Source organism: Musa acuminata, chromosome BXJ1-11 (assembly GCF_036884655.1).
Source record: "Musa acuminata AAA Group cultivar baxijiao chromosome BXJ1-11, Cavendish_Baxijiao_AAA, whole genome shotgun sequence".
NCBI classification, from domain to species: domain Eukaryota; kingdom Viridiplantae; phylum Streptophyta; class Magnoliopsida; order Zingiberales; family Musaceae; genus Musa; species Musa acuminata.
Genome location: NC_088337.1, coordinates 7,269,828 through 7,283,435, shown reverse-complemented (window position 1 = coordinate 7,283,435; position 13,608 = coordinate 7,269,828). Strand labels below are relative to the sequence as shown.

General features: G+C 40.7%; 1 protein-coding gene, 1 long non-coding RNA gene and 1 other non-coding gene across 3 annotated transcripts; 1 reads left to right on the top strand and 2 right to left on the bottom strand.

Annotated features, from left to right (window-relative positions):
• The first annotated feature begins 172 nt into the window (after nucleotides 1-172).
• Nucleotides 173-246, top strand: TRNAT-AGU (transfer RNA threonine (anticodon AGU)). The gene has a single exon. It is a non-coding gene; the product is annotated as a tRNA-Thr (tRNA).
• Nucleotides 247-9,414: 9,168 nt separating this feature from the next.
• On the bottom strand, nucleotides 9,415-10,085 carry LOC103970750 (uncharacterized). The gene is made up of 2 exons (XR_670658.3): nucleotides 9,801-10,085; nucleotides 9,415-9,680 (listed from the first exon to the last, which is right to left on the bottom strand). It is a non-coding gene; the product is annotated as an uncharacterized LOC103970750 (long non-coding RNA).
• Nucleotides 10,086-10,449: 364 nt separating this feature from the next.
• On the bottom strand, nucleotides 10,450-12,228 carry LOC135596582 (probable methyltransferase At1g29790). Its single transcript, XM_065088633.1, has one exon. It carries the CDS (start codon nucleotides 11,921-11,923, stop codon nucleotides 10,610-10,612), a length of 1,314 nt encoding a protein of 437 aa, XP_064944705.1. The 5' UTR covers nucleotides 11,924-12,228; the 3' UTR covers nucleotides 10,450-10,609.
• Nucleotides 12,229-13,608: the final 1,380 nt, after the last annotated feature.

Genomic DNA, 13,608 nt, shown 5'->3' with positions numbered 1-13,608 from the left:
TAGCCACTCACTTGACGCCGTCTCCACTTACAACACGGCAACCGTAAGGTGAGTGAGCTCGATGTAAGTCGTAGATGTCAGGGGAGTTCTGCATACCACCCGTTACAGCTTCGTGGCGTGCGAGCGATGATAACTTCAGGTTCATAAAGAAAAAGTCATAAAATTACCGTCAGCTTTCATAGCTCAGTTGGTTAGAGCACCCGTTTAGTAAGCGGGAGGTCTTGAGTTCGAATCTCAATGAAAGCATTCGAGGACTTGTCATTTTTAATAATTAATCAGAGAAAAATAGAGCATAAATGATAAAATACTTAAACATTTTGTTATTATAAGAAGAAGAATTATTCAATATTAGTTATCAATTATGTTTTACAAATAAATGAACGGACAAGATTAAAATATCTGATCAGATAGACGGTTGTGATACATGTACCCTATGCAGAATTTGGCGTTGAACATGGTGAACAGCCCGCCGCACGACGAGGGAGGGGGGAGGGGCCACCTTCTTCCTCGCCGCGACGACTCCGCCACACCACCAGTATCGATGCCTACCGAAGGGAGGCCATGAACTAGAAGAGAGATGCGCGTTCCCCTCTCTCCGCAACCATCATCTCCTCCGCCTTTTCTCGACGCGCCAAGCTAGGCAGACTCGCCAACTCCCCTGTTGTCCACAGCGGCCGCGAAGGAGGACCTTTTGACCTCTCCTCCTCTCCTTTGGTGCATGACCACAGCGAACTTTTCCTACCGTGGCTTCTCCTCTTCCTCCCCTAGTGACGATCACCAGGGGTGTTGCCTCTCTCTCTCTCTCTCTCTCTCTCTCTCGCGTTTCTCAATATAATATCTTGGTGCATCCAGATACTTCCGCCACTACCTGCAGCGTCCAGATCTATGACTACCGTATCTTGTTAATTTTCAATGTTTTTACCTTCTTCCGCCACAGTTTAAAGCCACTCGGTCAGCCGCCTACGATCATCTCCATCCTGGTTTTAGCCCGTTTGTGAAACAGAGCGAGCACTATGAGTGGATGTTCTCCCCACCCTGAAGCAGCCGCTGAGCCCTCGGGTCCTGCAAAAGGGACTCAACAAAAAGAAACCGAAGCCATGCTCCATGACCACTTCTCGTGTCAGCAGGAGGGGGGTGTGCAAGGGCCCAGGGTGGCACTCAGCAGGACCCGTTCCTCTGCTTCGCACAGGTTGCGGGCTGCCGATAGCTCCTCCGCCGCCCCTCGGGCAGCTATGAGGAGGACGTTCTCCATGAGGAAGTCCTCCTCGGTTAGAGAGCTCTACTGGAGGATCCATGACACCGCTGATGAAGACGGTGGTGATAAGGACTTCAACGAGGAGGAGCAGAAGTGCTCCAAGAAGGAGAAGAAAGGGAAGTTCCTAAGAGCATGGAAGAAGCTCTTTAAATTCTAGTGGTGTCATCCTTCTTGCACTGTTATTATACTCTCGTTTCAATGTACTTGTTGTATCATGTAGGTCACTAGTCTTGAGCATCTTATGCTTCTGATCTATTGTTGCCATCAGCACAAGATTCAGAATAGCAGATACACCACGATCGAAATGAAAGAGATTACTACTAACAGGAAAGAGATCCTGGTTCGCGGACAACAATGTACTGAACAAAGGAACCTAACCAATCGTAGTCTCTAAAGATCGGACACAGCGTGATGCTGCTGACGGATGCTTGCGCCATTGTTTTTTCTGGTGTTTGCGAGGCCGGTATCTAACACAAGACCCATGACAGACCACGTTGTTTCAGGCCATACTGACTCTCTTGTGATTGAAAGTATTGTAGGCACTCGCAATACGACCTCCCAAATGCACCACACGTGCTTTCCTCGTCCTCGCCTCCGCCGGCGTTCTTCCGCTCACTGTCATCCTCTTTTAGGGGGCTGCCTCTGACCTGAATGATGCGTGTGTTGCTGTCATTTCTTTGATATGGGTCTCATTTCTCAAATTTATTTATTTTTTTCAAAAGATATTTTCATTACATTAAATATGTAGACAAACTTATCATGCAGTCTCAGAAATATGTAGAACTTATTCCTTGACAAAATAATTCTCTACTCCGCCACATGCATAAAAAATTTGCCCATTTTGTGCCAAATCATTTGATATGGGCATAAAGCAGAGGTACATACCCCATATATCCTTGGGAGATTTATGACTGAATTTATGTTTACACCTAAATTCAGTTTATTCCATCAATTTTGCTAAGAAAAACCGATCAATTACTAATTTGCCTTTCATTATTGAGCATGATTAATGCTAAAGACATCAAAGTTGGTACCGCTGTGCTTCCTCTTTTATTTTAGCTTACGAGGAAATTGGCTCAATCAAAGATACTCTAAATAGACTTGACAAAGAAAGCCAAGCCTAATAACAGGAGACCGCCGTAATATATTGAGTTAGAATGTCTATCTAGAAGCTCAACCTAAGAACTCTTTACTATTTAGCCTTCTATTTCTTCTAAAGAATTATCAGAAATGATAAATAATTCGTAAACAAAAATTGTTCATCAAATAATATTAAAATAATCATGACTCAAGTCTTCTGACATACTCAAGCATGTGAAACAACGCATTTGACATACAATTTACCTCGTTGAGAATAAAGTTGAAATATTAGTATATAACTGTGTATGTTTATGTCTTCAGTAACATACAATTTACCTCGTTGAGAATAAAATATTTAATGACTTCATAGGATTTAAAAAAGACATAATTTTAACTATAACAAACATAATTTTAATGACTTTATAGTATTTAAAAAAAAAGACATAGTTTTAACTATAACAAACCACTGCTTGAAAGTGCATGAACAAAAGGTTATAACTTATAACTACTACTGATAATTCATATTGCATGACTAAAGAATACAACATTGAGACTTGAAACCTGACAAATTTTAATAAAGGCTGAATTTTGAGTTCTGCATTTAAAGTGCATCAAAAACAAATTAGACTTCATTGATTTATGCAAGTTCATCTTATGCATTGGAGACAGAGCTTTTAACATTCCCCTATATCCACGAGCCTTAAGAAATCTAAAAAAAAACAAATATGGTCACACTGATGCATGCTGACACAGACAGCAACATAAAACACACACATCACATGGACTGACACAAAGTACAAACATTTCATGTGATGAGCTGATCTTTAACACAAATTTTAGAACCATAGCCACCAACTTAACAATCAAGTTTTCGAATATTTAGTAAAGGAATGCATCAATATATCAAAACTAACTAAAACATCAATCATGTCACACATCTATATGTGCATCCTTCATGCATCAATAGATCCAACCATACAGATGTTACCTGGTCTCCGTATCAAAGCCATAGCATGCTGCAAAATAGAAGGAAACTGAGAGCAACCATGCATGACAGTGGGATGCAATAAGTGTAAGCCAGTCCTCTTTTGCAATTGCATCCGTGGAAAAGTTGTATGGGAGGTACCGGGAAACTTCCTCAGCAGGAAGCTTAACTTCCCAAGTCCCATTCGGATGCCCACAAAAACATAAGATGTGTTTCTTGCAAAACAACCTTATTCTCAGGAATAATATTCAGGACTCTCCATGGTAAGTGACTGACAATATATTTAGAAGGCATAAGCCTTCATTTAATTTTTGAAACTGTGGCAAACAAGAATTACAAGCTAATATTTATAAACATGGTAAGATAAAACTCAAAGACCTCTGAGAAAACTCTACTGCATGTAGTAGAGGAAATGCAATGTTTGCCAATTCTACAAAAATCCCATGAATGTAAGCTGCGAATTTTGTTAAATGACATACAAGGTCTAAGTTCATTTTCACACTAACACTGTAGAAATTTGGTATACATGTATTTTTTAGTTCCTAAATAGAAGAAAAACAAACTTTTTTTTTTCTCTACATCAAAAATAAAGCTTGGTGTTCATAATGAGAGAAGGCATATTATTCACCAAGGAAGAGAACCCTGAATCTCTCATAGGTCACACATCCATCATGATCCAGTTCTTGAGATCATAAATTTGTTGGTCAAGCTTGAAATAGTTTACATGCAAAATGAAAAGCACAGATATACATCTTGAAATTTTTATTTTTCAAAATCAGAAAGGAAAACACATCGTCATACAAAATTATACTAATTACAAACACTTCAAATCAGAAAAGGTTTTGACACATCATAGTAGGAAATTTTAGATTAAGAGTTGAAGTTCGACAAATACGCAAGGGTCCAAACCTGAATCCAAATCCGTACACCATACACCATATGCAATCGACAGTGAGTGGAATATCGATTTGGAAAATTATTTGGCTTACGTTTAACATGCAAGATTGCATATTAATTTTGATGCGATATAAAGTGAAATAAACTTTTATATATGAATAAATATTAACTTTTGTATATACTAACACGTAGTGGAATTAAATGAAATCACAATCAAATAGAACACCAAGATATACGTGGAAAACTTTTCCATCCAATGTGAAGGGTAAAAACCACATAACAAACTAGAAATAATTCACTATAAGAATAATGAATATACAAATATCAATTTCCTTGCCCAAAACCCTAGCAACAATCATAAGAGAATAACTGGAATACAAGGATCATGTCACTGTGCACAAAATTCTAAATTTTCTCTAATTCTCCCCAAGTAATCACAGTAAGAATCTACTGTAGATTTGATCTAACTTGAGATGAGAATACTACTAGATGATTGAGAATAGTCTCTCTGCGTTGTCCTTGTTTTCTTCCCTTTCTTTCTCCTTCGATTTCTGTCTTTTTCTCCTCATTTTTGCTGCTACCAAGATGTACCATGTTGCCCTCGTTGCTGCCCTTTTATACTTATTTTTGTAGCCACCACCCCCCACCCCACCCCCTTAATATGAATTAGGGTTAGGTTAAGAGGGGGTGAGCTGTGAGTTGATAAAGCCCACCTTGGACTGAATGCGGGCTGTCAACCCAACAACCTTCCCTTTCAGCCTATAAGGGAGGCTGTCCGAAGACTCCTCAGTGTGAAGCTATGTTGACCAGCTGTCGGCATATCTCATGTCTTTCTTTTGGTAAAGTATTTGTCAACATATCTGCACTTTGTCATCTGTGTGAATTTTCTGAAGCTGCAACTGCTTCTATTCAAATACATTTCAAATATAGTGGTATCTGACATCTATATGCTTTGACTTGGAATGAAACATTGGGTTCTTACACAAATAGATGACACTCTGAATGTCACTATGCACCACATAATTTTCCTATTTCAGCCCTAATTCTTGTAAGAATTCTTTCATCCATAATATTTCTTTGCATATCTCTGTAACAGCAATATATTCTGCTTCTGTAGTTGAGAGAGCAATATACCTTTGCAACTTGGATTGTCATGACACAGCTCCCCCTGCAAAAGTAAGTACATAACCTGAAGTGGACTTCCTCGTATCTATATCTCTTGTCATATCTACATCTGTGTAACCTGTCAACACATGTGGTCCACCTCCAAAGTTTAAACAAACTTTAGAGCTCCCTCTGAGATATCTAAAAATCCACTTCACTACTGCCTAGTGGATTTGCAAGAAATATGCTAGTAACACCAATTGCATATGCGATGTCCGACATCATACATATCATTGCATATATTAAAATTCCAACTGCTGAAGCATAAGGAACCTTTTGCATTTTCTCCTTCTCTTCATCACTTGATGGACTCTGTTCTGAGCATAATTTGAAGTGACTTGCAAGTGGAGAACCAACTGGTTTTGCATTACTCATACTGAATCTTTCCAATACCTTCTTGATGTATTTCTCCTGTGACAACCAAATCTTCTTATTTTTCTTGTCACGGGAAATCTGCATACACAGTATTTGCTTTGTTGGCCCCATGTTCTTTATTGCAAAAAACTCACTCATTTCCTTCTTCAACCTGTCAATTATAGACATATCTTTCCCAAGAATAAACATGTCATTAACATAAAGTAAGAGAATAATAAAATTCTCACCAAACCATTTAATGTACACACAATAATCTAAAACCGTTCTTTTGTATCTATTTTTTGTCATAAATGAATCAAACTTTTTGTATCATTGTTTTGGAGCTTGCTTTAGCCCATACAAGCTCTTCTTCAACTTACCAACAAAATTATCTTTACCTTTGACTTTGAAGCCTTCTAGTTGCTCCATATAAATTTCCTCCTCTAAATCACCATGAAGGAAAGCTATCTTCACATCTAACTGTTCAACCTCCAATCCTAACTAGCAGCAATACTAAGAGCAATACAAATAGAAGACATTTTAACAATAGGAGAAAAAATCTCTTCAAAGTTAATACCTTTTTTTTACCAAAGCCTTTCACAACCAATCTAGCTTTGTACTTTGGTTGTGAACAATATTCTTGAATCTTTAACTTAAAAACCTACTTGTTCTTCAATGCCTTCATTCCATTTGGTAGCAGTACCAAATCATAAGTGTGGTTCTTCTGAAGAGCATTCATCTCTTCCTGCATAGTAACTAACAACTTCTCTTTCTGCTCTTAGCAACTCTCTGGTTCACTTGCATCGGTAAGCATCACATACTCATCTATAGAGAATCTTTTGGAAGGTTGACGTTATCTAGAAGATCTTCTTAATTGAGGTTCTATGGGAAGTTGCTCTCTAACTTCTTCTTGCTCAACATGTCCTGTAGGTAGATTAACATTAGGCTCTATACCATTTTCCTATACATCTCCCCTATCACCCTGATATACTGGAGGAGTAACTGGGTCATAATCTGCTAATCCTTCTGCAGAAGTCTTGGTTTGTGTCTTCTTCTTTAAATCCACAAAGGTTTGATCCTCATAGAAGACTACATCTTTGCTTCTTAACACCTTCTGCTTTTCTGGATCCCAAAGCCTGTAACCAAAATGATCATGTGAGTAACCAAGAAAAATATATTCTTTAGTCTTACCATCCAGCTTGGAACTCTCATTGTTTAGAACATGTGTAAATGCACAACAACCAAACACTCTCAAATGCTCGTAGGAAACATCTTTCCCTGATCTTATATGCTCTGCAACATCACCATATAAGGCTGAACATGGTGATAAGTTGATCACATCAACTACAATCCTCAAAACCTCATCCCAAAACTCTTTGGGTAGCTTGGCCTGTAAAAGTATACATCTGATCTTTTACATAATGATGCAGTTCAGCCTCTCTACAATAGCATTATGCTGAGGTGTACCAGAAACTGTCATCTCATATTGGATTTCATGTGACCTACAATAATCATTAAATAATCCTGTGTACTCACCACTATTATCTAATCTTATACATTTCAATTATCTTTCTGTCTCCCTTTTAACTCTTGTATGAAACTTTTTGAAGATATTAATAACTTGATCTTTGGTCTTCAAAGCATAGGCCCAAACTTTCTTGGAAAAATCATCTATAAAAGTGACAAAATAAAGTACACCACTAATACCAGGAACATCAACAGATCCACCAGGAGTTTTTGTCCTCAAAAACCACATACATCTGTATAAACACGGTCTAAGGCATGTATTTTTTTAGACAAAGCAGGACTAGCAAATGAAACTCTGTGTTATTTACCAGTCAAACAATCAATACAAGTGTTTAGATATATACCTCCGAGATCTGGCAATACCTCTCTCTTGGAAAGAGCTTGTAGCCCCTTCTCGCTCATGTGTCGTAGTCGCCTATGCCACAACTTAATACTGAAGTGTTTCTCTGTAGCATTTAACTATTCACCACAAACTTTGACCTGCAATCTGTATAAAGTATATATTTCTTTCCACTAGCCACAATAAGAGAAACATTACTAAGCTTTCATTGTTCACTGTGAAATCTGCTATCATAATCTTCATCATTTAGCCTTCCAACTGAAATTAAATTTAGCCTCAAGTCAACCACATGCCTCACATCCATAAGCACCAACTTGCAGCCAAGGTTGGTCTTTAAATGGATATCACTTATGCCAATGATATCTACTATGCCATAGTTGCCCATCTTGATAACACCAAAATTTTCAGACCTATAGGTAGCAAAAAACTTCCTCCGTAGTGTAGCATGATAAGAAGCACCTGTGTCAATCACCCACTCAAGATCCTGACACAAAAAAAAAATATCATCAGAAGGATGCTTCTAGACTTTGACCTTCCTCTGTTCTCTGATATAAATGCTTATAAATCATTCTGAGATGTTGCTAAATTATTTCTTCTCAACTTCTCATTCAACAAACTACTTGTTACTTGACTCATAGTCACAACACCATCTGGTGCAAAATTACTGAGGGAAATCACTAGTGTCTCCCAACTTTCTGGTAATGAACTGAGAAGTAACAATGCATGCAACTCAACATCAAGAGACATTTTCATAGAGGATAATTGACTAATGATACTCTACATTTCATTTAAATGTCGGCAATAGAAGCACCCTCTCTATATTTTAGGTTCACAAGTTTTCTGATAAAAAAAGCTTTGTTGCCTACTGTTTTTCTTTCATAGAGACTTTCCAACTTTTTTCAAAGCGAATATGCAGAAATTTCAATAGAAACATGGTGAAAGACACTATCATCAAGCTATTGTCAAATAAACCTAATTGTTTTTCGATCTAACCTCTTCTACTCTAGTTATAGGTTTTGCACTATCCCCTTGCAAAGGTCCATATAAATCTTTGTAATACAAGAAATATTTCATTCTTGGTTTTCATATCATCCAATTGTTTCCCTTCAAACTAATCATGCGAGAAACACTACTGGCCTTCATGTTCAAATACAAAAATTAAATCACCACAACCTTGCCCTAATACCAATTTATGGGATATAAAGTAAAATAAACTTTTGCATATGAACAAATACTAGCAGGTTATAACACACAGCGGAATTAAATAAAATCATAATCAAATATAACACCAAGATATACGTGGAAAACCCCTCTAATGTGAAGGGTAAAAACCACGGGGCAAACTAACGATAATCCACTATAAGAATAATGAATATATAAATATTAATCTCTTGCCCAAAACCCTAGCAACAATCATAAGAAAATAACTAGGATACAAGGATCACATCACTAAATTCTCCCCAAGTCTCTCCAAGTAATCACAGTAAGAATCTACTATAGATTTGATCTAACCCGAGATGAGAACATTGCTAGATGATTGAGAATAATTTCTCTGTATTGTCCTTGTTTTTTTCTCTTTCTTTCTCCTTAGATTTATGTCTTTTTCTCTTTTTTTTTTTGTTGCTGTCAAGATGTACCTGCTACCCTCGTTGTTGCCTTTTTATGCTTATTTTCATAATCACTATACCTCTCTTAATATGAATTATGGTTAAGTTAAAAGGAGATGAGCAAGCCCAACAAATTTTACATGGCTTATTCAGTGAAATGTTGACTTGCATTCAACTATAAAATCATCTCATACTTTGCCCATAATGAAAACATAACAGAATTAACTTATTGTAGCTGATTGTCATATATCATGCGTATATCCAAAAGGATCGAATCCAGAATCCTATTATCCACAGGACACACGTTGAGATTTATACCCGACCTGAAATCTTAATGTATCGTGTTATGTGGAACATGATAGAAACGAAGAGGTATGCACAAAAACGCGCAACCCTAATGAAAGAGAAGCAGGCAAAGAAATGGAGGGCTCAACTCGCCCGTAACGCACTGCTGGTCGAACCTCTGGAAATCTGCAACACCACCAGCAAGAACATAACAAAGGGGATCCGGAAGCAGGAAAACAAACCCAAGACCAGCAGAAACTTCCAAGAAATCAGATCGAATAGAAGAGAGAGAGAGGGAAGATGGACCAGTTGTCAGCGCCATGCTCAAGCCGGCTCTTCTGCCTCTGAAGTCTCGGAAAACCTCCTTGACTATGCGACGAGTGGATGCGCGCCCCACCCACATCCATCGCGCGCACCGCATCAAACGAAAGGGACACAGGTCGAGTTCCCCGACGGCGGATGCAGATTAGGGTTTTCAGTGGGTTCAACGGGGAGCGGAGGAAAAGAAGAGGCGCGCGGAGGGAAGGTCGATGCGACGGAGAAAGTGGGCGGAGGAGGTGTTTATATGAAATGAGATGGGTTGGTTCACCGTGTTTGATTTCAGGGTGACGACGGTTGTGTTTACCGGGTTGCACCCGTGACCTCCATATTTGATGAAATGACGGCTCTGTCCTGCTTCTACACATGAACTCCCCTCAACCAACCAATGTTCGTGGGACCCACCCCCCACAGTAGCGTGAGGGTCCACAAAAACAAGAGAGGTATCGTTTTGGGGAAGTGGTCGCCGAACTACGTAGTGTACGATCCTATTTCTTCGTCTTTTTTGTCGGTGGGATCCAAAACTAAATCTGCATCTGCAACACATCTTTTAAGTGCATTTATAACTTGATTTAAATGCATTATGTTCATCGAAGAGAGGATTTCTTTGACATATCGTAAGTTGTTTACGGACAGAAAAGATTGCTGAGTTTATTCCTGTAGAGTTCGTCCGAAGCTGATCTTTCTTCACTCTTTTATCAGTAGTGTCACAATAGACGAAACAATTACACTCATAACACCACATGCTACGGCTGATAATTTCAATGTCTCCTCGATGGACCTGCTTTGGTGTTAGGCTATGTCAAGGGCTTCCCCAGAAGTGCAGAGACGTACCACTCGTCCTTTTCGAAGCCTCGATCGAGCTTCCGGCCTGCGTGCCACCGGAGCCGCCTGAACCCGATGCGCTGGAACATGGGCACGTACGTGGAGTTGAGCTGCTTGCCGTGGCAGAAGAAGTGATCTAGCCAGAAGAGGCCGCCGGGCCGCAGCACCCGGTAGATGTCGAAGAGAGCGAACTCGAGCATGACGTCAGGGATCCAGTTGCTGAGCACATGCATGGAGTGGACGATGTCGAGCGTGCTGTCATAGAAGGGCAGCCGGTGAGCGACGCTGATGTGCAGCGGGACGAGGCCGCGGGAGGCGATGAAGTTGTTGAAGGGTCCGTTGAAGTTCATGGTGCTGGTGACGATGGTCACGTTGCGCTCCCTCATCCTCGCCGCGAACGAGCCGGTGCCGCCGCCTATGTCTAGCCCGATGCGGATGGCGCCGCGCTTGATGCTCAGGACCTCGTCGATCCCGTAGTTGAGCTCCCCGTCGTTGTAGACCCACCGGTTCTTCTCCCGGCCACCCAGGTTGAAGCAGTCCTTGCAGTCGTAGGACCCCTTCTGCTTGCTCCTGTTGACTAAACATGTGTAGTTCTTGCAGGTGTACGCATCCCAGGCGATGCTGGTGTCGGGCGGGATCGACCAGAGGCTCTCCGGGAACGGCGTGGGCTCGACGTAGCCGGCGGGAGACTTGGGGTGGCACCGGCGCCGGGGAAGAGGCTCGCAACCCTTGAGCATCAACCGCTGCGCGAACACCTCGTCGGACGGGCACTCGCCCCCGACGTCGTAGCTCATGAACTGGACCAACTCCTCCTGGAAGCGCCGGCAAGCCGTGCCAAGCGTCGGGTACATCTCGTGGGAGCCGAGGTTGGGAGTGTAGCCCAAGGGGAGCTTGTGCGGCCCCACGGCGAGCTTCAGCTCCCCGCCGAGCTGGTGCGCCCACCCTTCCAGGCCTTGCTCCGGCGCCTCGTCGCGGTGGGCTTGGCCGACGTCGGCGAGGAGCCTCTCGAGCAAGGACTTGGTGCTGGCGAGCCGCTGGTTGAGCAGCACCACCTGGGCCTGGCTGGCTGAGAGCTTACTCTGGGTGGCGTTCAACTCGCGGAGGAGCCCAGCGAAGTCCCAGTGGTGGACGGAGGACGGTAGCCACCTATGGTGGTCGGCGGAGCCATAGAAGATGTAGATGGAGAGGAGATTGGTTGAGAGCAATAGCAGGAGGATCTTTAGCTTCAACCGCATCGGACTCTGGCTCTGGCTTGGCTTTCGCAAGTACTCCTCTTTGCTGCCCATCTCGTTAGTCTGTAAGAATGAAGATGATCTCCTCTAAACAGCGTTATATGGCGGAATAAACAATCAATTCTTCTCAAAAGAGTGAGACTTTCTATTGCATCTGGCCGCAAAGTGTTCGACAGAAAGTGCTGGCAAAGCTGGTGACGAGGAGGGAGAAGACGGAGATCTTAAGGGAGGAGTCGTTGCCTCGAGGACCTGGTTACGTCGTCGAGTTCAATAAGTATAGGAGACGCATGAATCCCTTTCACCGCCTTTACCACCTCCCTCGAGCACTGCAATCCGGCGGTTGGGCCGCCCGAGGCGGATCGGTGAGCAACAGCAGCGGCGACAGCAGGCACCGCTCACTTCATTGTTACATAAAGTCAGCCAAGATACAGTACAGGGATGCTGTCTTGCACTTGCTCCAAAAACAAGGCCCCACAATTTGGCAGCAGGCAACTTGACTTCGTGTGATCGCGTGAATTCGTCCTTTTCCTGTTTGCTGCATTTTGGAGACGCTGGATCCTAAGATACGCAGGACGCCATGGATTTGACGTAGATAGATCTTAGTCAGTGTTGCATTATTGCAATAAATACTGTGTTATTTGTCAATGCACAATAAATACTTACGATTGCACATGTTTTTTTAGGTATTTAGATATATTGAGTCCATTTACATCTCATTAAATTATTCTTTGATTAGATTGGCAATGAATAAATAAATAAATAATCTATACCAATTTCGAGATCACGCTTAGGTATACAAAACAAGTTTGGATTTTAAGTTCATTGTTCAATGGTCAAACCACATGCATCAACGTGAATTTTGACCTTTAACATCGATACGAGTATAGATTATCGAAAGATTAGCATCTCAACAACATAAACATCATAGTTGCATCAAAATGATGTTTGAATCAAATCAAGTACTGCTATCCAGAAATTATTACACAAGAGAAAATAATTTGATGTATGATGTATTATCCATGGAAATCTCACCTTCACATCTCCAATGTAGGTGATGAATCGATGTTTCACAGAAATCACAGACAGCAGGAAGAGGATTAGTGATAGATGATCAAACAAGGGAAATAGAAAATTAGCAAGGAAAAGTATTAAGATGATATTGGGACAAATTCTTGAACACAGGAAACAAACTTGAATGCTTTACCAAAGGAGGATTACACTTGCAAATAGGTAAATGGAACTCATTTATGATATATACTTTTAGGGAAAGAAAGCCTTTAACAAAAATAGATAGACATCATAACATCTCATCTCGGAGAAGATTCATCATGGAATGGTGAAGACATTGAAATTAAAAATGAAGTATAATAAAAGGATACGAAGAACCCACCTTAAGACTCCAACTAAATGAAAATAATTTTTTTAAAGAAAAATTATCGTTGATATCTTGATCAATTCGACATGGGTCAAACCTGTATACACATGGTTATTCAAGGTGTATTTGAAATGAAAATATCGAGCTTCCAATATCCTCCTGGATGAAGATCGAGGTCGAAAGAGGTTTTTCAACTCAATTCCTTTAATGTCCAAATTAATAATCCGAGATATATAAATGTATATGTAAATAGTCAAAAGAAATAAGCTCATTCTCAACATAGTGACAATGAACTTTTATACATGAACACAAAGAGATAAAATATTTCATAGAGTATTATATGGGGAAGCTTCCTCTAACTATC